The sequence below is a fragment of the Hyperolius riggenbachi genome, chromosome 9 (genome assembly GCF_040937935.1).
Source record: "Hyperolius riggenbachi isolate aHypRig1 chromosome 9, aHypRig1.pri, whole genome shotgun sequence".
In the NCBI taxonomy this organism is placed as follows: domain Eukaryota; kingdom Metazoa; phylum Chordata; class Amphibia; order Anura; family Hyperoliidae; genus Hyperolius; species Hyperolius riggenbachi.
In genome coordinates, this window is record NC_090654.1 from 285,772,733 (window position 1) to 285,798,852 (window position 26,120).

Sequence of the window (26,120 nt, forward strand, 5' to 3'; positions counted from 1 at the left end):
CGACATTCTGGAATTTCGCAATGAGAGGGATGGATATACAGTATACACATATATAAACATGGATCGTACACCGTAGTGTATATCGAGAAGATCTCTGGAGGCATCAGGTAACTGATGAACAATTGTTGACTTGATCTTTTTTGATCTTTAGCTAAAGTTCAACTAATCCCAAAATTGAGAAAGGCAAATTCCCAAGGCAATTAGTCTGATTAGTATAAATGAAAAGTATTGCATTTGAAAATGAACCTTTCAAATTAAAAATCCAATTTTATAGCCATGCATGCTGTACAAGGTGTGCACCTATTTATAGAGATTTGATACATCATGTCCCTTAACAGCCACTGTTGTAACTTTAAAGGACACCCGAGCTGAAAATAAACGAATGAAATAAACGATTGTATCTATCTTCCTTCTCCTAAAAATGACTTTTCAAGATATTACACAGTTTAATTTTATGTTTCAATCTACTTTTTAAGTTTTAACTGTTTTATTGTTTTTGCTCAATGACACATTCATTGAAGTGTGCCAGAGCTAAAATCTATGAACTAGTGAACCTTTTTATCTCTTTCCTGCTCTCAGAAGCCATTTTCTGCTAGGAAAGTGTTTTATAGTTGGAATTTCTTATCAGCGAGGGTCACACTGTAGTCACTTCCTGTCTAAGTCAGGACTGAGTCAGCCACTTACATACCTGATAATTAACTCTTTCAGGCAGAGAACAAAAAAAGGAACACAGCATGGTTATTTGTGTGCATGGAACTGTACATACACATGCCTAGCTCATCATGTCACATGTCACTTCGGGTATCCTTTAAGGCGTTGCAATTGATCACCAAGAGCTACGGATAAAGTCATCATGATTAATTAGCTGGTCACTTCCACCATCATTTCTTTAGTACCTGATGAGACTACAGGACACGCCTCCTCTCCTTGTTTAAAGGGACCTCATTCCATATATGGAAATAAATACATCCAGAAAGTTAGCAGCATACCTGATCTATGATTCTAGTATTGTGTTTGTATGGAGATACAAGCAGAATTGATATAGCACAGTACTAAACTACAGACTTTTTTTTTGAGTAATAAAGAGTATTCATATGTTTTTAAAGAAATGTATCCAGCGCTACTCTCTTTTGTTTCAACCATATTGATAAAGGTCAGGCAGTCCATGGATGCGTCTGTTGCACACCATGTGTTGGATATTCTAACTGGAGCCAAAATACTTTAGGAGCGTCAGTGAAAAGCTACATTTTTACAGTGAACCGAGCACCATTTTGAGCACCCAAGGCATCTCAATTGCACATTTATTATACATGCCAACAATATGTCTCATTATTAAAAAAAAAAAAAAAACCTTCCATTTTACCCTTTATTTTTTAATTTAAAGTTTAGCACAGGTTTTATTAGCTTACTTCAGCATGCCTGCCCATCTGTCCAGTCTGCAGAGATTTCAGGAAGCTAAGGACTTGATGCTGGGCATACACGCGTCCCCGTGGCCACCCGGATTGATCCCCGCTCGTCCCCGCGGGTGTTCCTTTTCAGCCGCTCGATTCCCCGCTATTGTCCACCCTCGGGGATCGAGTGGGGAATCGATCCGCACGGTCATCGGACCTGGCGGATATTATCAATCGACCCATCAGCGGCTCGATTGATAAGGAGCTGTCGCTCCGTGTATTTGCAGCATGAATTGTTTTATTGCACTCATTACCAAGAAGTAAACAATACCTTTTCAGCAACCGAGGGGGGTGGGTAATTAGGACAACTTCTTCAAAGAGCTTATCTAGAGGGAATGTGTGAAGATAGCATCTCTGACTTCTGTAAATAAGGAAGGCAAAAAGGGGAGGGAACATGGCAGTTCCTATAGCTAGTACAAGCCAGGATAAATTCCAGGGAAATAAAGGGTGCTTAGTTCCCTTTAAGTTCCCGTAGGCCCAGTTCTGCCTGCTTTCTTTTGATTCTGAGGAAAGTTTGCAGTATGTCAGTTTGATGTTCATTGTTGATGGTGGTACTGTTGCTTACTTGTCCACTGCGAGTAACAGGTCTGCAATGGGTAGCAGAGGCATTCTGGCTAATATTGGTAAAAAATGTAAAAAGGCATCGTAGAGCCCCTCCCTGCAGAAGCATGTTATGTTTTCTCTGGTGTGGTGGAAAGCAATCGAGTGTTTATTATAATATCAGTCAGTTGGGCCCAAGGGGGCAACTGAAAATGAAAGAGGGGTTGCTACATATGAACGAGGAGGCTGAAAATAGGGAGCATCACATGAAAAAAGGGAAACTGATGACCAAGGGAGCTGTTGATAAAAGAGAAGGGCTGCTGTACATGGATGATACACATTGGAGAGGGGGCTGCACATGGAATGGGATGGGCTGCTGTACATGAATGATACACATGAAAGAGGGGGCTGCACATGGAATTGGAGGGGACTGCTGTACATGGAGGTTACCCATGGAAGAGGGGACAGCACATGGAATGGGAGGGGCTGCTGTACATATATGTTACACATGGAAGAGGGGACAGCACATGGAATGGGAGGGGCTGCTGTACATGGATGTTACACATGGAAGAGGGGGCTGCACATGGAATGGGAGGGGAGCTGCTGTACATGGATGTACACATGAAAGAGGAGGCTGCACATGGAATGGGAGGGGCTGCTGTACATGGATGTTACACATGGAAGAGGGGGCTGCACATGGAATGGGAGGGGCTGCTGTACATGGATGATACACATTGGAGAGGGGGCTGCACATGGAATGGGAGGGGCTGCTGTACATGGATGTTAAACATGGAAGAGGGGGCTGCACATGAAATGGGAGGGGCTGCTGTACATGGATGATACACATGGAATAGGGGGCTGCACATGGAATGGGAGGGGCTGCTCTACATGGATGTTAAACATGGAAGAGGGGGCTGCACATGGAATGGGAAGGGCTGCTGTACATGGATGTACACATGGAAGAGGGGACTGCACATGGAATGGGAGGGGCTGCTGTACATGGATGATACACATTGGAGAGTGGGCTGCGCACAGAATGGGAGGGGCTGCTGTATATGGATGTACACATGGAAGCGGGGACTGCACATGGAATGGGAGGGGCTGCTGTACATGGATGATACACATGGAAGAGGGGGCTGCACATGGAATGGGAGGGGCTGCTGTACATGAATGATACACATGGAAGCGGGGGCTGCACATGGAATGGGAGGGGCTGCTGTACATGGATGTTACACATGGAAGAGGGGGCTGCACATGGAAGTGGAGCCACAACATACTTGGCCTAGGAGCACAAAAAGTATAAATCCGACCTAATGGCCATGACTGCGATCAGCGATCTATAGGGGGCGCCAGGTCTGACTCTGAAGGGTGGCACCCCAGTTATTGTGTGTAAAGACATTTATTGCTGCATTTTATACATCCAACATTTCTAGACAATGGTGTACCTCTTAATCACAGTAAATAATTACAGAGGAAGGTGCACATTGGGGAATCCTGGCATGGTGTGCAGGTCAGCAGCAGCTGCAGCCCGCTAAGATTCAGGATTGGTTTGTTACTAATTTATTAATATTTCCAGTATTCAAAGCACATAGACAGGTGATCTTTACCACTACAGAACCAATAAAGACTGGCAGAGGTCCCCATGTAAGCCCCTCAATGTGGGCCCCTCAGGATAGCAGCCTCTTCATCCCTTCTTCCACGGCCGCTGGCTGCTGCGGCTCTGCAGTGTTACCTTTTCTGTTAAAGTGGACCTGAACTCAGAACTCCTCTCTGCTCTAAAAAACACACCACAGCATAATAACCTTAAAACAAAAAACATTTTGTTACAGCTGCTACAAATCCTAAAATAAATCCGCACTGTTTCTACTTCCTGATTCATGGAAGCAGACATATTGTTTACAGCCTAAGCTTATCAGCTTATTTGCCATTGGCAGTCATGTGACACAGGGGAGAGATCAAATCACAATTTGAGATTAGACACAAATGAGGAGGGAATTAAACAGGCTAAACTCTCTAAATACATACAGGGGGCATTTCTCTATTTCCTTCTTTCCTGTGCAAAAGTTCAGGTCCCCTTTAAGAGGTTTTTTTTTATTATTATTTTATAAAATAGATAAATACATTTATGTTTATGACTTAAGGCTACTTGCACACCAAGACGTTGCGTTAGGTGCTATGTTAAGGTCGCATAACGTGCACCTAACACAACGTATGGTGCTGCAAGTGAGGACGGTAGAGTGAGCCGCGTTAGGCGGCTCTATTCCGATAAAGTCTCCCAGAGTGGCGCTGATTGGCCGGCGGGACCAGTGGCGTAGCTAAGGAGCTGTGGGCCCCGATGCAAGTTTTACAATGGGGGCCCCCCTAAGCACTCTATACATAGCAATTGATATGACTCACCAGAACCTTCCAATGACAACTACAGTGTCAGAGGTGCAAGAAGGGGATGGGGAACAGTGTGTTAATAATTACCACTATTCAAAGTATCTATATAAGTGATTATTATGAGCACAGGACCAATAGAGAGCTAATACTGCAGTTAAGGGAGGGCCCTTCGGGGCCCCTCTGGCCCAAGGGCCCTGATGCGGTCGCAACCTCTGCAACCCCTATTGCTACGCCCCTGGGCGGGACCACGTGATGCGGAGCGAGACACTCCGCATCACGTGGTCCCGCCGGCCAATCAGCGGCCGCCAGTGCAGTGAATATTAAGTAGCCATGTGCGCGGCTACTGTAGCTGGCTCTCCCCGCCTCCTCTCCGCCCCCCACTGAGCATGTGCAAACAGTCTAACGCGGCTATAGCCGCTCTAACGCCGTAGCATGCTGCACTTTCCGGGCAACGTACAGCGTTACATGTAACGCAACGTGGGCTGTGTGAACAGCCCACTTGTGTTACATTGCTGTGCGTTGGGGGAGCGTTACAGGCTGCACTAACATGCGCCTGTAACGTCCCTGTGTGTAAGCAGCCTAAAGGTAGCTTTTAGTTTAGTTTTATTCAAGTCTTTTCATTTCATTGTTTAATTAAGATGATGTAATAAGGGTAATAAAAGTAAGTGCGTCTATATCATTAAAAAGAAGTATAAGCAGGCGCGCCTTGTCTTATTACCCTAGGTTGCGTAGAGTAAGTAAGTGCATGTTATTAGGTAATGTAAGTAGATATGTTGTATCGTTAAGTATTGTTTCAATGTGCTAATTATTGGGTAATGTTGTTAGGTACTTGTTACTCTGACTGTTTTAATAAGTACCATAATTGCTCTCCTGCAGCGCTGTACGGGGACAGCTCTGTCACTGAGCTGTCCCCTCGAGTGGCTCTGAATGTGATCCCCTCTCATAGGCTGATTGGCTCTCGGGGAGGAGGGTGGGAAGAGATCTAAATAAAAAATACTACATTTTAATAAAAAAATAATCAGAATAAAATGTATTAAAACAAAAAACAAAACATTGCAGCAGCGATCTGATGCCACCAACAGAAATCTCTGTTAGTGGCAAGAAAAGGGGAGGAGATTCATTTGTGTGCTAAGTAGTTTGGCTCTGCAGCAAGCTGTTAAAGCTGTAGAGCACTGAATTGTAAAAAATCACCTGGTCACTAAGGGGGTGTAAGCCTGTGGTCCTTAAGTGGTTAAGGCTGCACAAGCATACAGTGGTCAGTCCCATGACACATTTTGCACACACACACGACAACGTACACTGTAGATACACACAGTATCACACACTACACCTGGAGTAACACACACAATATGGACACAAACAAACACACACACTATAGATTACTAACACCCCATAGATTTAACAACAAAAGTTATCATGCATAAAAAAGAAAATGGAAGTTTCGGAAGCTTGCAAAGAAATCTTCATTAAAGTGAATCTGATATGTTTAAACAAACAAAAAAACCAAAACGAAACAAAAATACTCTCCTAAGGAGTAAGGAGTAAGGAGTAAGGGAAGGCTCTAGGTCCTCTAGAGCCTAGGTTCTCAACATGCGGTACGCGTACCCCAGGGGGTACTTCTAATGGTTCCAGGGGGTACTCGGGCTTGATATAATTAACCAAGTATAACAAATTTAGAGTTTTAGAAAATGATAAATCCTATATTAACACCAAATTAGTATTTTAGCTAATTAGAAGCAATTGTAAATGCTTGGAAATTGTTTAGAACCAATGATTATGTACTAGGATTAAACATATATTTGTCAAGGGGTACTTGTGATAATGTTTACTATGCTAGGGGGTACTTGGTGAGTACAGGGATTTAAAAGGGGTACATACCAATAAAATGCTCTAGAGCCTCCTCGTACCTTTCCTGGTCCCCACATTTCACCACAAGATCCTCCTTTCAAATCTCCTAATGCAGGAAGCTTCAGAAGTCTTTGGGAGCCCGAGGGCTGTCTGTGTCAGAGGTGCTTGGCCCAGACTGAGACCTGCATTTACCATATACTCCTCCTACCCCATTGACTGATGAAGCAGGGTCATACCTGCAAAATGCGTTGCAAAGAACTTTGCAGTGTAACAATACATTTTCAGTGTTTTAAACATTGATACGTTTTTGTGGCTACTTGGAAGAGGTAAGTCCACCACTGCCTCCCCCGTTTTAAAAGTTTTATCTATTTTTACTCTTAGTAGTTGTGTGACTGCACACTCCGTTAATAGCTTCAAATCGACGTGCCCGGCCAACGACCCAGCAGCACTCCGGATAGGGGTGCAGTCCCGATTAGCCAGTTTCAGAGGATACAGCACATTGTTGAGGATGAGGAGGTGCGGGGGAGGAGACTTGACGAGATGCAATGCAAATTTGAAAATCGTGGTTATCCAACGGATGTCCTTCATAAGGCACGTACTAGAGCTTTAGGACTGCATGAGGGACAGAGAAATAGACACCAGACACATAACCGCATTCCTTTTGTTACTAAATACAATACACATAGTCAAGGTATCACCAAGATCATTAAAAAACATTGGCATCTGTTGACGGATAGCTTCCCTGACATTGAGCATTTTAGGAACCCCCCACTTATATCATATAAAAGACCACCCACTCTTAGAGATCGCTTGGTGCATGCTGACCTCAATATGGAGGTTGGACTTACACGCACTAATAGAAGGGGGACATTCCCCTGTCTAAATTGTGTTCACTGCAGTTCTGTGATTAAGGGCCAATTTTTATTACATCCTCATCAGGGCACAAAAATTGCCATTAAGGGGTGGCACACATGCGATTCAGATTATGTGGTGTATGCCTTAAAATGCCCTTGTGGCCTAGTATATATTGGACAGACCACCCAAAAATTAAAGAAGCGATTATCATCCCACAAACACGCCATCAGAGAACGACTAGTAGATCAGGCAGTGGCATACCATTTTGTACATACAGGGCATCACGTTAGCCAATTGAGATTTATGGTCCTGGAACAGGTGGCTCCATTGAGGAGAGGAGGTGATCGTTTGAGGAAATTGCTCTGGAGGGAGGCTTATTGGATTAAAAGGCTGGACACAATGGAGCCGAGGGGGCTCAACAGAGAACTTGATCTGTTGCCCTTTTTATAGGCTGCTCCATTGTGCCCAGCCTACCAATGTTCATATCCTTGATAGTAGATCAATTGGGCTAATATTTCTAATACTCTAACATGTTGTGGGTATATAACATCGATCATGGTGTGTTTTGTGTGATATCTGGATATCTAGTCTCTATTCATACATATTTGTATTCCCCTCTTTGAGCTTTATTGTTCTTATGTTTATTTAGTCGTATTCCTTTCTTTATATCATTTACATATTTAATTTAATTTTTTATTTTTATATTTATTTTTATGTTTTATTTTTTATCTTTTTATTTTTTATTTTTCAGCAACCTTTATCTTTGTTTTGCTGTCTGCCCTTACTATATTTGGTTTCTCTTTTTATATTGCTTTATCATATGAGAACGCAATATGCATATATGCAGATTAGCCATGTACTGTTTCATGCTATAGATAGACAGCGCGAGTACGCATATTTTATGCGACTCCTAGATCGCATTTGTAGGGGTGTGTTCCGATTGGTCGGCGGCCCGGGCCTCCTAGACATCATCTTGTGACGTCAGTCGGCGCTATGCCGAAAACGTCCCCACTGTTTCCGCCTCTGCACGCTACAGCGGCGCCATCCGGCGCCGCCCATTGCGTGACGTCATGCAGGGCACCCATCAGGTCCGCAGTATGCGGAGGAGGTGGCTCCCGTGCATAAGGGGCGGACAAAGGAGGTTTCGAGCCGTTGGCCATGACGGACACACCAGATGGGAGGTCCAGGATACTATGTCCTATCAGGCGAGCAGCAATGAAGTTTCCCATCAGGTCCGTGACTTTAGGACCACTATGATTGGTGTGAGTATGTTTGAATACTATTGGCTTCTGCCATCCATGATGTGTATAAATACTTGGCATGTTTGCTATGTTATTGTCATACCCAGCTAAGCTTGATAAAGAGGCGTGCAGCCTTAAAACGTCGCACTTGTTGCTGGAATATATTCATGCTTTAAAGCAATAAAAGAGCAGAAGAAATAGATGGTGCCGGCTTCTTCTTTCTTGTAGATCTATTTTTACTCTTGGCACCTCTGTTCACCTTGTACTACTATTACTAAAGTGCTGCCCATCACAGTAAATGCTGATGACCTTTTTACTTATCTAAAATATATTTTTAAAGTATTTATGACTTGCAACCTTTCATTATTCCAGAGCCATGAGGGTCTTTTTGTTTGCATGTTTGAGCCAAGCTCTACTTAATACGGTGGTCTTTGGTCTTCCTATCAAAGAAGAAGAACCTTATGGTGGCAATGATGATGACCATAATTCTCCTCAGAATTTACCTGTCCAGAAGATTGTACAACAGAATAATGAATTTACATATATGTTCTATGGTCACCTAGCTAATAAATACCCCGACGATAACATATTCTGCTCCCCAGAAAGTATCGCCTTGCTATTTAGCATGGTCTCTGCCGGTGCCAAGGGTCAGACACAGACAGAAATCTTTGATGGTCTTGGTTTCAATATGACTTTGATTTCAGAAGACAATATCCACAAAGGCTACAAAGAGCTACTCAACATGCTTAATCAAACTAACAGTGACCTTGTGTTGGACATTGCCAATGCCTTCTTTGCTGAAAAGAGCACAACATTTCAGGAAGACTTTTTAGAAGACATCAAAAACTTTCAGGCAGAAGCTATTACAACAGATTTTCAACATCCAGAGGAAGCCAAAAACCAGATCAACAACTACGTTAAGGAGAAAACCAATGGGATGATAAAAAACTTGCTGGACAGTCTTGACCCAGCGACACTTTTAGTTATCCTCAACACCATCTACTTCAGTGGTAAGTTATTGGCTATATCGACTTATCGAGCAAAATATCGGCTGGGCTAATTCACATTTGTTTTTTGTAAGGGAACCAAGGAATAACCCTTTTCTACGTCAATGAATTGCCTTCAGAGCATTGTATTTAACAGCTATGGCTGATAAAACTATCATTGTGAAGACCTCATTTGGTTCTTTTCTTTTACAAAAAATATTTTATTGAACGTTTTTATAAATTTTCACCCACAAAGAACATTGATGAACAGTATAGCAAAAGACATAACATCCACAGCATGTAGGACAGGTTGTAAGACAATGGCTTTCATCATCACCCCACCTCCCTGGTTGAGGAAAAACCTCCCGTCATAGAAGCCACTCATACCCCTTTTTAATCCCAAGGGGGAAACTTTGCAAAAAACCCACCCTTTCCCTCTCCACCCTCTCTCTCAATGCTGAGATACATCCTAGTAAGAAGAAAAAACGAAAAACAAAATTTGTTTTATAGCAAACTGAATAAGAGTTCTTATAGATAGACCTTCCACCAGTCAGACTGTTCTCAAGAGACGATTTTTAAACTCTACAGCAGAGGTTACATCCTTGTGTGTTTCAAGGCCCCTCAGATCCACAAGCAATACCAGGAGGTAAGGACAAATTTCCCCATTAGATCATTTATTTCCATAGGCATGAAAGCATTGAGAATATATTTTTCCAAGCCCTGTAAGACATGACCTCATGACCTCATTTGGTTCTGCAGTTTGGAAGCTTGCAAACACTTCTGAACAAGTTACTCTTTTTTTTGGATCATTCTGTGTGTAGCATAGTACCACCAAAAGTAATTTTGAGGCGTAGGACACAACAATGTTTTTCAAGTTTCCCACTCTTACTTCATACTGAAATGCCTGCTTGCACACAACTGGCTATTGCTATTATTATTATGTTATGTTTTTACATAGCCAAGTCATTTTTCATAGTGCTTTACAGGGTACAATGCAGATACATAGTTACATAGTAATTTGCGTTGAAAAAATACATACGTCCATCAAGTTCAACCCTAAAATAAGGCACACCACTAGTCTGCACCTTCACTAGGAGCACTTAGGATTAGAGCACACATCCTGACATTGCGCACATACCAACATTCGCTGTGTGCATGCTGACAAAAATACACAGGGGACGGAGGGAGTGCTAAATCTGTCCCAGGAGAGAACATCAGGATGTGTGCTCCTAATCCATTGATAGGTTTGATGCAATGAATTTTTGCATGTCTACGCTATGCATGTTACAGGGCCAGAGTTAGGACACCTACGATTACCTGGATACTCCTGTGCAGTGTAGGTCACTACGCAAGAGAATGCATTCTTTTGTAAACGTAGACCCCGGCTTTTAACTTAAGGTGGCCACTAACGGTCCAATTTCTAGCGAAAAATCGTTCGAGCGATCAGAAATTCTGATCGGATTGGTTGTAAATAACCTCAGTTGATGGACACAATCGATTATGAACGAGTGAAACAAAAATGTCGTCCGAATGAATTTTTGTCGAACCAAAATTTGGATTTTCTGGTGATAGATAGGAAGCAAAGATTGGTTCGGTGATGGTGTAGTGAACGATGTATTACAATATTTCACTTCCGATCAGACTTTCTGATCGCTCGAATGATTTTTCGCTAGAAATTGGACCATTAGTGGCCAGCTTTAGCTGTAGGGATAACAGTGGTAACTGCCTGGATAAGTGAAACTTTGAATGCATTTGTTTTAACATTTGCAAGCGAGTGTGGTAAGGGTTAATTGTTTTTTGCTATCTTTTTGACCACACCCCTTTTAGCACCTCCCTTTCCTAAATAACCTATTTAAAGTACCCCTTACCCTGTTTCCCCCTCCCCTTAAACTTTTAATATTGTATTATTGCTGGTGCTGCGATTAACACACAGTACCAGCCTCCCCCCTCCTGTGCCTCCTCTAACTCGTGTTCTGCTCAAGTCAAAAGCTTAGACTGAGGCAGAACGTTGGATATGGGAGGAAATGATAGTTTTTCTCCCCGCTGTGCAAACATAACTCCGCCCCCTCCATCTGCCACTTTAGTTCCTTAGGTGTTACACTGCACAGAGTGCGCAGGGGAGCTGCGCTGTGTGCGGACTTGTGATAATTGAGATTGGATATTCTTCCAACCTCAATTATCACAAGTCCGCACACAGCGCAGCTCCCCTGCGCGCTGTGTGCAGTGAAACACATAAGGAACTAAAGTGGCAGATGGAGGGGGCGGAGTTATGTACGCACAGCGGGGGAGGAAGAACTGTCATTTCCTCCCCGATAATATATGCTGTTACAACGGGCCACAAGGGGGCGCTGGAGGGGGGAGGATGGTGCTGTGCGGTGTGAAAGTCACACAGCTCCAGTAATAAAATCATTTAAAAGTAAATCCCTACCAGGTCAGGGGTACTTTAAAGAGAAACTCCGACCAAAAATGTAACTTTATCCCAATCAGTAGCTGATACCCCCTTTTACATGAGAAATCTATTTCTTTTTACAAACAGACCATCAGGGGGTGCTGTATGACTGATATTGTGGTGAAACCCCTCCCCCATGAAGAGATGGACAAGCCCAAAATCTGTTGGTAATGTCAGATTTCTACTACCTACTGTAAGTGACAGCAACATAGGAGAAAAGTAATTTATGGCTCATTTTACTCAGGAAGAAACGTACTTCTTATTTGTGTTTTATATGTGTGTTATATGTGTTTTATATGTGTTTTAAATTTAAAGATTTTTGTGACAGTTCCTCTTTATAGAGGAACTCCAGTGAAAATAATGTAATAAAAAAAGGCTTCATTTTTACAATAATTATGTATAAAGGATTTAGTCAGTGTTTGCCCATTTTTCCGCTCCCTGATTTACATTCTGACATTTATCACATGGTGACATTTTTACTGCTGCCAGGTGATGTCAGTGGAAGTAGTTGCTGCTTGCTTTTTGGCAGCTGTATACAGCTATTTCCCACAATGCAACAAGGTTTACAGACAGGAAACTGCCAGGACTATGGTCCTCAAAGCTTCCTGCGGGAGGGGTTTCACCACAATATCAGCCATACAGCGCCCCCTGATGATCCATTTGTGAAAAGGAATAGATTTCTCATGTAAAATGGGGTATCAGCTACTGCTTGGGTTGAAGTTCAATTCTTGGTTACAGTTCCTCTTTAAGTGTGCGGTGATGCGCCGTGTGCAATCTACCCATAATTCCTCTGTGATTGATCTCCTCCTAAATGGTTGAGCAGAAGTCTAAATGCCTCTTCAAGGGGGCTTCAGGTTGTGCTTACTATGAATTCTGGTTTGCTTATAAGGAATGCTAATAGGTAACAGATCTTTTTGGTATTCTTTTCAGGAAAATGGGAGACCCCTTTCAATAAAAATCGTACGCAAGATGCCGACTTTCAGCTGAATAATGACACGATGGTGAAAGTGCCAATGATGAGCAAAGAAGGGACCTATAATATGACCTTTATAGATGAGGTGGGATGTACGCTGGTTGAGGTCCCGTACCAACAACATTTCTCAGCCATCTTTATCATTCCTCATCCTGGACAACTTCAGGAAGTAGAAAAAGCTGTCCAAAACAACTCTCTAGAGAAGTGGATGGAAGAGATGCATCCAAGGTAAGATCCTCCTCTAATGTCTCCAAGAATTATAGGAACCAAAAAGATAAAAAAGTTCAGACAAATACAACAGCTGCACCACTTGAAAGGATACCAGAGCTATAGCAAAAAGTAAAAACGGGGGGAGCGGGCCGGGCATGTATATGAAGAAGTCCTCATGCCCACTGGTCCCCCCATTCTCCTCCACCTCCTCCTTTCTCATACCTCCCAACTTTTTGAGATGAAAAAGAGGGACACTTAAGTCACGCCCCTGCCACACCCCTGGTCACACATACAGGCAGAGGCGTATCTAGAGGGGTGCAGGTATGGCTTGTGCCATGGGCACCACAACACCATGGGCGCCCATTGCTGCTCCTTCCTCCCACATGCTCCACCACCATACTGATAAATGCAGCTCGTATCTTATACTTGGGGGGCTAACTCTGGTGTCCTATGCTGGGGGCTACCTTTGATTAACAATACTGGGGAACTAATTTTTACTACGTATACTGGGGTGCACTTCTGGCTATCAATACTGGAGGGACACTTTCAGTATGCATATGGGGCACAACTAGTCCAATAAGTATTATTATTGGACTGTACCTGCACAGCAGGAGGATACTGTAACTGATGATCTGGGACTGTTATATGAGAAGGCCATATCTATACCATTACTGCAGTTCGTAATTTGTATTAATTGTTAATTGTATGTGTTGTGCGTCTGTCCTCTTATACTATGTCTATGCCATGGCTTAGGAGGACGCACGCATGCTGCATACAGGAAACGAGCTGGGGATACTTAGGAAGCGCCTGGCCCTGGAGCTACGACTGGGGATTTGTAACTATGTACTTTTTTACAAGTGGATTTTATGTACGTGTAATTTTATTGGGGCCATTGGCGCTGTATTAAAAACGTTTTTACGCCATGAGAAGCTGCTCTCTCTGTATTGTATAGATGCTGCTGCATGGGATTTGATATGCTCTGAACAAGACGTGTATTTGGTGAGCAGGGGAAAACGGGGGGGGGGGGGGGGGGCGGGGAGTGTGTCATCTCCCTTTCCTATTGGGGATAACCTTTTCACTCCAACCACCTTTTTGAGCACAGGGGTGAGGTGTTAAAGCGGTACTCGCTATGAGGAATCCCCTCTTGTTGTCTGTTAATATTTAAGGTGCCAGGACCTGTGTAAAGAAGACTCTGTTGGCGCTGCTATCATTGCTGGACTTGTACTTGGGATTTGACTCTCAGTTATAGTGTGCTGCCTGGAGTTCAAGGCTTATAAAGGACACTGTGCGCAGTAACATCTGATAAGTATGCCATGAGTACCACAAACACTTCCGAATATAGCTCTGCTGTACTTGGTGAAATAAAATTATTCTGATTCTGAATTGGATATGGGGCACAATTTAGGTTTTTGCCATAGGCGCTATATTACCCAGATACACCCCTGCATACAGGAAAGATTTCCTAAGAAAATTATGATGTTTTATAATTCAATCCACACTGGTCATTTTTTTCCAGGTTTATTTTCCTTCATATTATCATTTGAAAATAAGAAATATATGAATTTAAAGGACAGGAATAAAGTTTAGAGTCAGTTAAACACATTTTTAGGCAGAAAAATACAAATATTTACACAAATCTATACATTGGTCCTGAACGGAATGAGGAAGAAAGAGGGACAGGGGGATTGGGTTCCCAAAACGGGACAGTTGGGAGCTATGCTTTCTTGCACAAACGTCCCCGTAGCCACTTCCTGGTCGGCTAGGTTGGGCATGAGTGCGCAGGCGCTGGCCCAGCTGCAAGCACCTTCGATTGCGCTCCATGCACATGCGCATGACGTCACAACTTCGTTGTGCTCAACCCAGCTGACCTGGAAGTGGCTGCTTGAGAGAGGGGGGCGGGGGGGGGGGGGGACACTTTGTGCAAGAAAGGAGGGGGGAGGAAGAGAACGGGAGGACCAGTGGGCATGAGGACTACTTCATGTACATACCTGCTCCCCTGTTTTTACTTTTTGCTTCAGCTCTGCTATCCTTTAATAATATCAACAATGTGATTTTATTAAAGAGAACCCGAGGTGTGTTTGAAGAATGTTATCTGCATACAGAGGCTGGATCTGCCTATACAGCCCAGCCTCTGTTGCTATCCCAAACCCCCCTAAGGTCCCCCTGCACTCTGCAATCAGACATAAATCACAGCCGTGCTGTGCCGGCTGCGTTTAAGTGTCAGTCTCGGCTGCTCCCCCGCCTCCTGCATAGCTCCGGTCCCTTCCCCCGTCCCTTCCCTCCAATCAGCGGGGAGGGAAGGGACGCAGGCGGGGACCGGAGTTCTGCAGGAGGCGGGGAGAGCAGCAGACTGACAGTATAGAGATAAACATAGCCCGCTGCAACACCCTGTGTGTCAGCAGAGTGGCTGTGATTTATGAGGGATTGCAGAATGCAGGGGGACCTTAGGGGGGTTTGGGATAGCAACAGAGGCTGGGCTGTATAGGCAGATCCAGCCTCTGTATGCAGATAACATTCTTCAAACCCACCTCGGGTTCTCTTTAAGGATCAGTACAAGAGCCAAAATCAATACGAAATACACACCCCAAACATCATACTCCCCTGCAGCTGTATTGTCAGAACTTCTCTTTCCTTGGCTTGTATACTGATCAGTTCTGCGGCTATTCAATTCTAATATTACTTCTGGTATCTGGATGTGTAAAATTATCTCCAAGAATAATATGACATAAAAAAGCTGCCCATCTTGGCTTAACCTCCTTGCTGGTTATCCCGAGCTGAGCCAATTTGCATAATTTGTTTTTTGATACACACAGCTAGCAATTTGCTAGCTGCGTGTATTATCTGATCGCCACGACTCACCGCCCATTCGCCGCTACCCACCGCGCTGCTCCCCCCTGCAGACCCCTTGCGCAGCCTGGCCAATTACCGCCAGGCTGTGCTATGGGGTGGATCGGGACTCCTCTCTGATGTCATGACGTCAATGACGTCGATGACGTCAGTCCGATCGTCGCCATGGCGACGGGGAAGCCCATACAGGAAATCCCGTTCAGAACGGGATTCCCTGTTGGGATTTTGCGCCGGCAGGAATCGGAGGGGTGGGCGGGATAGCGAAGGGAGGGGGGAAGCATGTAGCTAGCGCTAGGCTAGCTACATGCTAAAAAAAAAATTAGAAAAAAAAAACCCTCCCGCGGTCGTGCGCCGCGCAGAATCAGATCGGCAGGGAGGTTAAAGTGGATCCGAGATAAACTTTTACTCATTGCATAATTGTGTTCCTTACATATGGTTTATTCCTCCTATTTTTTTTATGGTTTTAATACTCTAATTCCCTATAAACCAAACAAGCCTCGCCCACACCTTCTCCAGGACCTAGGCACTCTGAGACCGATGGCTTATGGGAGCTCAGTCTGGGCAGGAAGAGGAGGTGTTACTAGCCAGAGATTTCAGAGGCAGAGGGGAGGAGGAGAGGGGAGTGAAGTTTTTCCAGGCTGAGGGCTGGAGATGCAGAGCAGCTTGCCTGTGTAATGATGACAAACAGAACATGGCTGCTCTCATTGTATCACAGGAAGAAGTAATCATATACTGTCAAAACTGTTTGCAGCTAGATTTGCTGTGTAAACTATCTAAACTTTAGATAAGATATATAGACAAGTTACTTGTTATAGTTAGTGTTTCATCTTGGATCCGCTTTAAAGTGTACCTGAGATGAAGGGTGGAAAAGGACTTTTACATATGTGGCGCTTCTTCCAGCCCCAGGAAGTCTATCAGCTTCCTCAGTGTTTTTCCAGTCCCCTCTGTTGTGCCTCTTTGAGCCCTGGTAGAGTCTGGGACTCGGCTCATTCGTGGCCTACTGCCCATGCGCTATCCTGGGTATGCGCCTCCCCCGATCACACTACTGTGGACGGGAGCATTCTGTGCTTGTGCAGATTAAAAGACTTGTAACTGCACTTGCACAGAATGCTCCCAGCCATGATGGGACTGTGGTAGAGGAGGCACAAAGCCAGGGACAGTTCATGCACAGTGGTCCGCAACCCAGCTGGATCACCGACTTCACAGCAGCACAGCGGGTCGGACCGGAAGGACATCACGGGAGCTCACAGACTTCAAGGGGCTGGAAGAAATTCCAGGTAAGTAAGAATCCTCTTGTTCCCTTTATCTCAACTAAACATTTCTGATCTGCATACTTAGCAGGGGAGAAGTTCTGGGGCAGCAATGCTTCTGGCTCAGGAGTCAGCAATACTAGCCTCCAGTAATGGTTGGGTGACACAATAGGGTGCATTGCATTTAGCTTCTGTCTAAAGAGGCCATGTGGTTGTGTTTTAATGATCATAGTTATTTTCCCTCCGCAGGAGAATCATTTTTTCGCTCCCTAAATTTACCATGTCATCGTCTCTTGACCTCACAAAAGAACTACCTTCGTTTGGAATCAAAACAGTCTTCTCTGATAATGCTGATCTTTCGGGGATTACAGGATCCAAAAACCTGAGGATGTCCAAGGTGAGATGTGTTTTTCAGTAAAGCAGGCCTATTTTACTAACGCTCCTTAACCACTTCAGGATGAGAGCAATTTTTACATATCAGCGCTATTCCCATTCATTCACCAATAACTTTATTACTACTTATCACACCTAAATGATCTATATTTTTTTTTTTTCCAGGACAAATTAGGCTTTTAGTGTGTGATAATTTTGTTTAGTAATTACCTTATTTTCTATGCTTTTTAATGGTAAAATAAGGGAACAAATTAGAAAAAAAAAAACACACTATTTTTTCCAATTACATCCATTATAGCTTTACAATATACAGTGCTAACTATAAGTTAAACCCACAAACTGTATTTGCTTATTCATCCTGGTTATTATAACATTTACAAATTACAAATAACATTTATGTCGCGCTTTTCTCCTGGCGGACCCAAAGCGCGAGAGCTGCAGCCACTAGGACGCGCTTAAGAGGCAGTGGCATTGTTAGGGAGACTTGCCCAAGGTCTCCTACTGAATAGGTGCTGGCTTACTGAACAGGCAGACCCGAGATTCGAACCCTGGTCTCCTGTGTCAGAGGCGCAGAGGCATAATTTAGATTATGTTCCAAGCACCATGTATGGTGGCAATATTGTATTTGGAAGTAAATGTGTTTTTTTTTGTTTTTTGCTTTCTCATTGTACACTATTGATGATTACAAGAACTTATTTGCAAAAATAACAGTAATATACCCTTATGGCATACTTATTTAAAAAGCCAAGTTCTTGAGGTAACAATATATGTTTTTTCTTTTATATTCTGTCACTTTGTTTTCATTTTACAAGTCTTTTATTTTGGTACAGAATATAGGAAAAAGTAATTGATTTTGATTCAGTTTGTGACTAAAAGAAAATACTCAAAACATTGGCTTCAAGAGTAAAACTCTCTAAACTCTTATCACAGTTAAAACGTTACATATATCTCTTGTAGTTTTGCTAAAATTTTCCCAAGTTTGATCATAATTTTGAAAATTACTTTTTTTGTTAGATTGAGTTTGTCACTACCTATTTTTTATGTGACGTGGGTCCAAGCTTTAAAACAGACCAAAATGTATTTCACAACTCGTCACGGTTAAAATTATACCGCATGTGCCTCATTTAGTAATAAACTGGTGATGCACTCTTCACAACTACACTGGATGTATATATCCGTGGAGTTGTCTTTAAGTGGTTAAAGTGCTACTTTACTTATACACGTACTTAAAAAAACTGTCAGTAAGGTCCCCAGTTTAGCTTACCTAGGGCTTCATCCAGCCCCCTACAGTTGTCCTTGCCCCACATTGTCTTTTGAAAAAAATTGCATCAGTGCATGCGCAGAATGCTCGTAGTCACCGGAACATGATCGAGGTGGGCCTGGAACATGCTGAGTCTGTCAAATTTTTAGAGGGGGACAGCAGCTGAAGGGAGAAGAGAAGAAAGAAAGCAAGGGACCAGCATGACTGCAGAGAGCTGGATGAAGCTCTAGGTAACTTAAAGAGACTCCGTAACAAAAATTGCATCCTGTTTTTTATCATCCTACAAGTTCCAAAAGCTATTCTAATGTGTTCTGTCTTACTGCAGCACTTTCTACTATCACAGTCTCTGTAATAAATCAATGTATCTTTCCCCTATCAGACTTGTCGGCCTGTGTCTGGAAGGCTGCCAAGTTCTTCAGTGTTGTGGTTCTGCTATGAACTCCCCCTTCCAGGCCCCTCTCTGCACACTGCCTGTGTATTATTTAGATTAGAGCAGCTTCTCTCTTCTCTCTTATCTTTTACAAGCTGGATAAATCATCCTTTGAGCTGGCTGGGCTTTCACATACTGAGAAATTACAGACAAGGGCAAAGCTGTTTGCAGGAAGAAAAGAGCAGCCTGAAACTTCAGTGCATGAGAACTGCAGGGGGAAAGAAACACACAAATGATCTCTTGAGATTCAAAAGGAAGGGTGTATACAGCCTGCTTGTGTATGGATGTATTTTCTATGTGTGGACATACTGTACATCAACCTACTTCCTGTTTTGGTGGCCATTTTGTTTGTTTATAAACAAACTTTTTAACCACTTCAGGATTCGGCGTACGCTTAACTACGCCCCTGCATCCTGAAGTGGATTGCATGGAAACGGCCGCTGGTATGAGCGGCCGTTCCATGTCAGTTCACGGAGCGTGTCTCCGTGAACACCCTGCGAGCCGCCGATCGCGGCTCGCAGGGTAAATGTAAACACACGGGGAAGATCTTCCCTGGTGTTTACATGGATACGGCGCTGCTGCGCAGCAGCGCCGAAGAGGAGATCGGCGATCCCCGGCCTCTTATTGGCTAAAGCCTGATCTCCGGCACCTGATAGGCTAAAGCCTATCCCATCAGGCGCAGGACGGAACTCCGTCCTGTGCCGCTCACAGAGGGAGGGAGAGGGAGGGAAGGGGAAGGAGGCCAGGAAGCGCTGCGGAGGGGGGCTTTGAAGAGCCCCCCCCGCAAGCGCAAGCAGCCGGCGGCGAACAGACCCCCCCAGCAGGACATCCCCCTAGTGGGGAAAAAAGGGGGGAAGTCTGATCGCCCTGGCTGCTATCTGATCGGTGCTGCGGGCTGGAGAGCCCATGCAGCACCGATCAGCAAAACCACCCCCTGGCACAGAAGTGGTTAAAACTGTTTTTAACCACTTTTAATGCGGTGAGGAGCGGCGAAATTGTGACAGAGGGTAATAGGAGATGTCCCCTAACGCACTGGTATGTTTACTTTTGTGCGATTTTAACAATACAGATTCTCTTTAAACTGGGGACCTTACTGCCACTTTAGGTTCCCTTTAACATGGGGCCCTTATCAATAGCGTAATTCGCAATTAGGATGGAAAATCGTGATGCCAAAATTCAGGTAAAAATTTTAATTCATTTTCTTTGTAAATGTAATCAGAAGCCATAATTTAGCAATTTCACATACTTTTCGATAATTTTATGCCGACTTCAGTGGTTAATAGCAAAGCCCACACACATGCTACTATCACCAAAATTGCTATGTGTGTTGAGGGGAATAGTGGGAACAGGGTAAAAAAAAGAACTTGTAGTTTTTGAGAAAATCAATTTTAAAAACAGTTTTTAAACTGTCTTTTTTCTGAGTTTAAAAACCATTTTTCCTTTGCATTTTTCAAATCGATTTTCTCAAAAACTAAAGGGCCTTTTTGAAAAAATGTTTTGCCTTGTTCCCACCCTTCTTCTTAAAATATGCAGCTGTAATGATTAGTGATGTATCTGATGATCAGACTGAGCTCAATCAGAACAATAGTCAGTATTTTATTCAAAAAGTGTGATCACACGTGTTTGGGTGCACAGTAAAGTACAGGAGCACTAACGAGTGATAGCTCAGAGTGACAGAGGCTATCACCCACAGAGAGTGGTCGTACAGGCAAGGTCGGTAACAGATCGGTCAATCAGAGGTACAGAATCGTCAGGCAGAAATCGGAGTGAGTATTCAGGCAGTGGTCGGCAACAGGTCAGATTGGCAGAGGTACAGTATCGAGAGGCTAAATCAGAGTGAAAGTTCAGGCAGGAGTCGGCAACAGATCAGATTGGCAGAGGTACAGAATCGGAAGGCAGAGAGTAATCAGAGGTACAGGCAAAAGGTCATACACAGTAATAATCAATAATAATAATAATAATCCTAAGCTAAGTGCGAATCCCCGGAGTCCTGCCGGTTCAAGCACACAAGGATCTGACTAAGGTCTGAGAGCTTTCACTGCGAAGTTTCAGCAACAACAGACAATGAGCTACTGACATCCCTGGGTTTAAATACAGACAGGCAAATACAAAACACCCGCCCATCGCTGCCTGCCCAATCAGCAGCGAGACCCAGTGCACTCATGTCAGCTGACCGACAGGTCAGCAGACCCGCCTCCTCAACGGATAAAGGTCCTGCCGCCTAGCGCGCGTGTGTGCTGACCTGCGCTGGTGTACTGCGGAGAGACCTGATCTGCCGGAAGGAGCGAGAGATGCTTGTGAGGACGCGGCCGGATCCGTGGTGAAGTCAGACGTGGAAGCGGCGGCCGCACCGCTTCCCGCTGAAGAGGTAACTGAGCTATTCCTAACAGCAGCAATTTTGGTGATGATAGCATGTATGGGGACTTTGCTATTAACCTGTAAAATCAGCATGAAATTATGTGAAAAAATACATGAAAATTATGCATAAATGATGAATGGATTAACAAAATCAGTTGAATGCTCAAATCATAATTACGTATGCCGAAATTTTGCATGATTGTAATCAGCAGGTTAGGATCATCACTATTGGTGTTTTGTAGGTAGAAAAAAAACAAAGTCTTGTAAAAGTAATACCTTTTAATGGCTAACTGATAAAGTTAAATGATCCAAGCTTTCTGGGATCTAGTCCCCTTCTTCAGGCATATTTCTAGATGTAAGCAGAAGTAAAACACTGATGCAGGTAAATAGTAAACACGAAGATGACAGTTGTGCTGGTTACTATTTAGCTCCATTTAGCATTTAGCTCCAGCCTGCTGATCACCTGACATCTAACTGCTAAATAGTAACCTTTGTTTTTTTCTACCTACATAATTTGTTTGGCTAACACGATACAGAAACATTTTTACTACTATCACTATTGGTGTTCAAAGCTAGGTTTCTTCATTTGAAAACACGAATGATGCCGTACACCACACTTCACCACCAAAAGCTAGTGGAGAAGAGATATCATACACCACCATCGAGAAATGTGGCTTGCTTATAACAGAGAGTACAGGTTGGGCGATCTGGGAACACCCTGGAGGGAAGCAAACACAGAGACAACGGGAGCCCTGATGGTGCATTAGGTCACAGTAGTTAGTGAGTTGATAGAGTAAAAAATGGTATTCACAAAGGAAGATTGCAGACAGGAAACTGACCACTGTAGACAGGTGGATATGCACAAACCAGACTCCACTCGGGTGTCCAGGTAAACGAGAGAATACATCAAGGGTGTTGCTAGCCCCAAAAATCAGTGGCTTGAGCCCCTTATCTATTTTGGGGTGCCATGGATGTCCCCAGGCAGAGTGGATACACCACAGCACCCAGCATGGCACCACACTGTACCCAGCATGCCCCACAGAGGCACCACAGCACCCAGCATGGCACCACACAGTACCCAGCATGCCCCACAGAGGCACCACAGCACCCAGCATGGCACCACACAGTACCCAGCATGCCCCACAGCACCCAGCATGGCCCCACACAGTACCCAGCATGCCCCACAGAGGCACCACAGCACCCAGCATGACACCACACAGTACCCAGCATGCCCCACAGAGGCACCACAGCACCCAGCATGACACCACACAGTACCCAGCATGCCCCACAGAGGCACCACAGCACCCAGCATGGCCCCACACAGTACCCAGCATGCCCCACAGAGGCACCACAGCACCCAGCATGGCACCACACAGTACCCAGCATGCCCCACAGAGGCACCACAGCACCCAGCATGGCCCCACAGAGGCACCACAGCACCCAGCATGGCACCACACTGTACCCAGCATGCCCCACAGAGGCACCACAGCACCCAGCATGGCACCACACAGTACCCAGCATGCCCCACAGAGGCACCACAGCACCCAGCATGACACCACACCACACTGTACCCAGCATGCCCCACAGAGGCACCACAGCACCCAGCATGGCACCACACAGTACCCAGCATGCCCCACAGAGGCACCACAGCACCCAGCATGACACCACACCACAGTACCCAGCATGGCCCCACAGAGGCACCACAGCACCCAGCATGGCCCCACACAGTACCCAGCATGCCCCACAGAGGCACCACAGCACCCAGCATGACACCACACCACAGTACCCAGCATGCCCCACAGAGGCAGCACAGCACCCAGCATGGCACCACACAGTACCCAGCATGCCCCACAGAGGCACCACAGCACCCAGCATGACACCACACCACAGCACCCAGTGTGCCCCATAGAGGCACCACAGCAATGAGGGGTATGCTGAGTGCTATGGTGCCTCTATGTGGGCATATTGGGTGCTGTGATACATGCTAGGTGCTGTGATGCCTTTATGGGGGCATGCAGGAAGCTGTGGTTGTTCTATGGGGGCATGCTGGGAGTTGTGGTGCCTCGATGGGAGGTCCTTGGGAGCATGGGAGGGGGTCCACTAGATGGTCAGGGAATTGTATGGGGGGACTGACAGCAGGTCAGCTCTAGTTATGTGATATGCTGCTTCAGCCAACATTTTGCTTAGCTGGCCTACCTAGACCGCTGTTAAAGAGAACCCGAGGTGGGATTTAATTATATTAGTGGGGCACAGAGGCTGGTTGTGCACACTATCACCAGCCTCTGTTACCCCATGGTGTGCCTCAGGACCCCCCTGCGCGTCGCTATTCCCTCCGCAGTGCTAGCGACACACAGCGTGTCGCCAGCACAATGTTTACCTATGCGCTGTCAGTCAGCACCGCTCCCCCGCCTCCTCCTTATCGGCGCTACCCGCCCTCGTCCCTTCCCTCCCGCTGATTGGAGGAAAGTGACGCGGGCGGGTAGTGCCAATACGGAGGAGGCGGGGGGAGCGGCGCTGACTGACAGCGCATAGGTAAACATTGTGCTGGCGACACGCTGTGTGTCGCTAGCACTGCGGGGGCTATAGCGGCGCGCAGGGGGGTCCTGGAGGCACACCATGGGGCAACACAGGCTGGTGATAGTGTGCACAACCAGCCTCTGTGCCCCACTAATATAATTAAATCCCACCTCGGGTTCTCTTTAAGTTCATGTAATTTTGGCTCCACCTATGACCACACCCACATTCTGGTGTATGGCCACACCTATTTTTCACCGGATCTCTTAGAATCCTAGCAACACCCCCGGAATACATGCATGCATAGCATGAAATATTTAGAATCTGCATGGTTATAAACGGTTTATTCTTTATTCAGATGCATTATATCACCTATAATTCTATTCTTGGATCTACAGGCTGTCCATAAAGCTGCAGTGAGCGTGGATGAGGCTGGAACAGAGGCGGCTGCCGCTTCTGCCGGTGGAGTCGTCATATTAAGCCTGCCGCAACATATCATAGCAGATAAACCGTTCATGTTTGTCATTAAAGGTAAAATCACTAATGCCATTTCCTTTATCGGAAGAGTTGCAATACCTTAGAAATAAGCAAACAGCTGCCAACTGGTAAATAAAAAAAACTAATAAAAATTGTTTAATTCCATACGTGTCTTCTCATTACTACAGCATATATATATACAGTATATATATATATATATATATATAGAGAGAGAGAGAGAGAGAGAGAGAGAGAGAGAGAGAGAGAGAGAGAGTTTTCTCCTATGAGATAATTTTTCTGTTTCACCAGTTCACCCCCAATGGTTTTTACCCTGACGGACCAGAACAATTTTGAGCAGTCAGTGCTTCTCCCTTTTATTCCCTAATAACTTTATTACTACTTATCACAACAAAATGATCTATACCTCTTTTTTTTCGCCACCAATTAGGCTTTCTGGGAAAAATACAAAAATAATGGAAAAATTCATTATTTCTCAGTTTTCAGCCATTATAGTTTTAAAACTAAATGTTCTCCTGTAGATCAAGCCGACACATTTTATTTGCCCTGTCGTCCCGATTATTAAACTGTTTAAATTATGTCCCTATCACAATGTATGGTGACAATTTATTATTTTGAAATATAGGTGTTATTTTTCAGTTTTTTTTGTGTCCAGTCCATAATTACAAGCCCCTATGTAGTAAAGTAAAAGTAATTTTCCCTCTTAAAATATAGATTAAAAAAGCTGAGTCCCTAAGGCAACTATTTATGTATTTTTTTAAACTTTTTTTTTTTACAAGTGTTTTTTTTTAAGCTTTGGGAGTGTAAGTTATTATTTTTTATTATTGTGTATGTATGTACCGTATTTTCCGCCGTATAAGACGCACTTTTTCTCCCCAAAAAATGGGGAGAAAAAGTCCCTGCGTCTTATACGGCAAAGGCAGGGAATCCCCGACTTACGGACGCCCGCCGATACAAACCGCCGACCCGACGCCATCGGGTATTCCCTGCCTTGCCGCTGTGAGTCCTTCCCGCTTGTCTCCACCTCCCCCTGTGTCGCCGGGTCACCCCCCCTGTGTCGCCGGGTCCCCCTCTGTGAGAAGCGGCAGCGTCAGAAGCTTACCTCCTCCATCTTGCCCGCGGCGATTGAAGACCTCCGGCTCCTGTGGGCGGCTTCCTCTAGTGCCGGCTTGTAATGACGCGTCATCAATGACGCGTCATTACAAGCCGGCACTAGAGGAAGCCGCCCACAGGTGCCGGAGGCCTTCAGTCGCCGCGGGCAAGATGGAGGAGGTAAGCTTCTGACGCTGCCGCTTCTCACAGAGGGGGGGACCCGGCGACAGAGGGGGGGACCCAGCGACAGAGGGGGGGACCCAGCGACAGGGGGGGGGGACCCGGCAACAGGGGGGGAGGACTCACAGTGGGATACACAGTGAGGAGGGCACTCGGGAGGACACTCGGGGGCCAGGAGCACTTTGGGAAGACACTTGGGGGGGACAGGAGGACACTTGGGGGGGACAGGAGCACATTTGGGAGGACACTGGGGGACACTTGGGGGGCAGGAGGACACTTGGGGGTACAGGAGGACACTTGGGGGGGACAGGAGGACACTTGGGGAGACAGGACACTTGGGGGGACAGGACACTTGGGGGGACAGG

General features: G+C 45.0%; 1 protein-coding gene across 1 annotated transcript; it reads left to right on the plus strand.

The window, feature by feature from the left end:
- The first annotated feature begins 16 nt into the window (after window positions 1-16).
- LOC137532168 (alpha-1-antiproteinase-like) lies at window positions 17-24,612 on the plus strand. Its single transcript, XM_068252388.1, has 5 exons — window positions 17-107; window positions 8,690-9,327; window positions 12,683-12,953; window positions 17,282-17,429; window positions 24,387-24,612. Exons 2-5 carry the CDS (start codon window positions 8,694-8,696, stop codon window positions 24,567-24,569), a joined length of 1,236 nt encoding a protein of 411 aa, XP_068108489.1. The 5' UTR covers window positions 17-107; window positions 8,690-8,693; the 3' UTR covers window positions 24,570-24,612.
- Window positions 24,613-26,120: the final 1,508 nt, after the last annotated feature.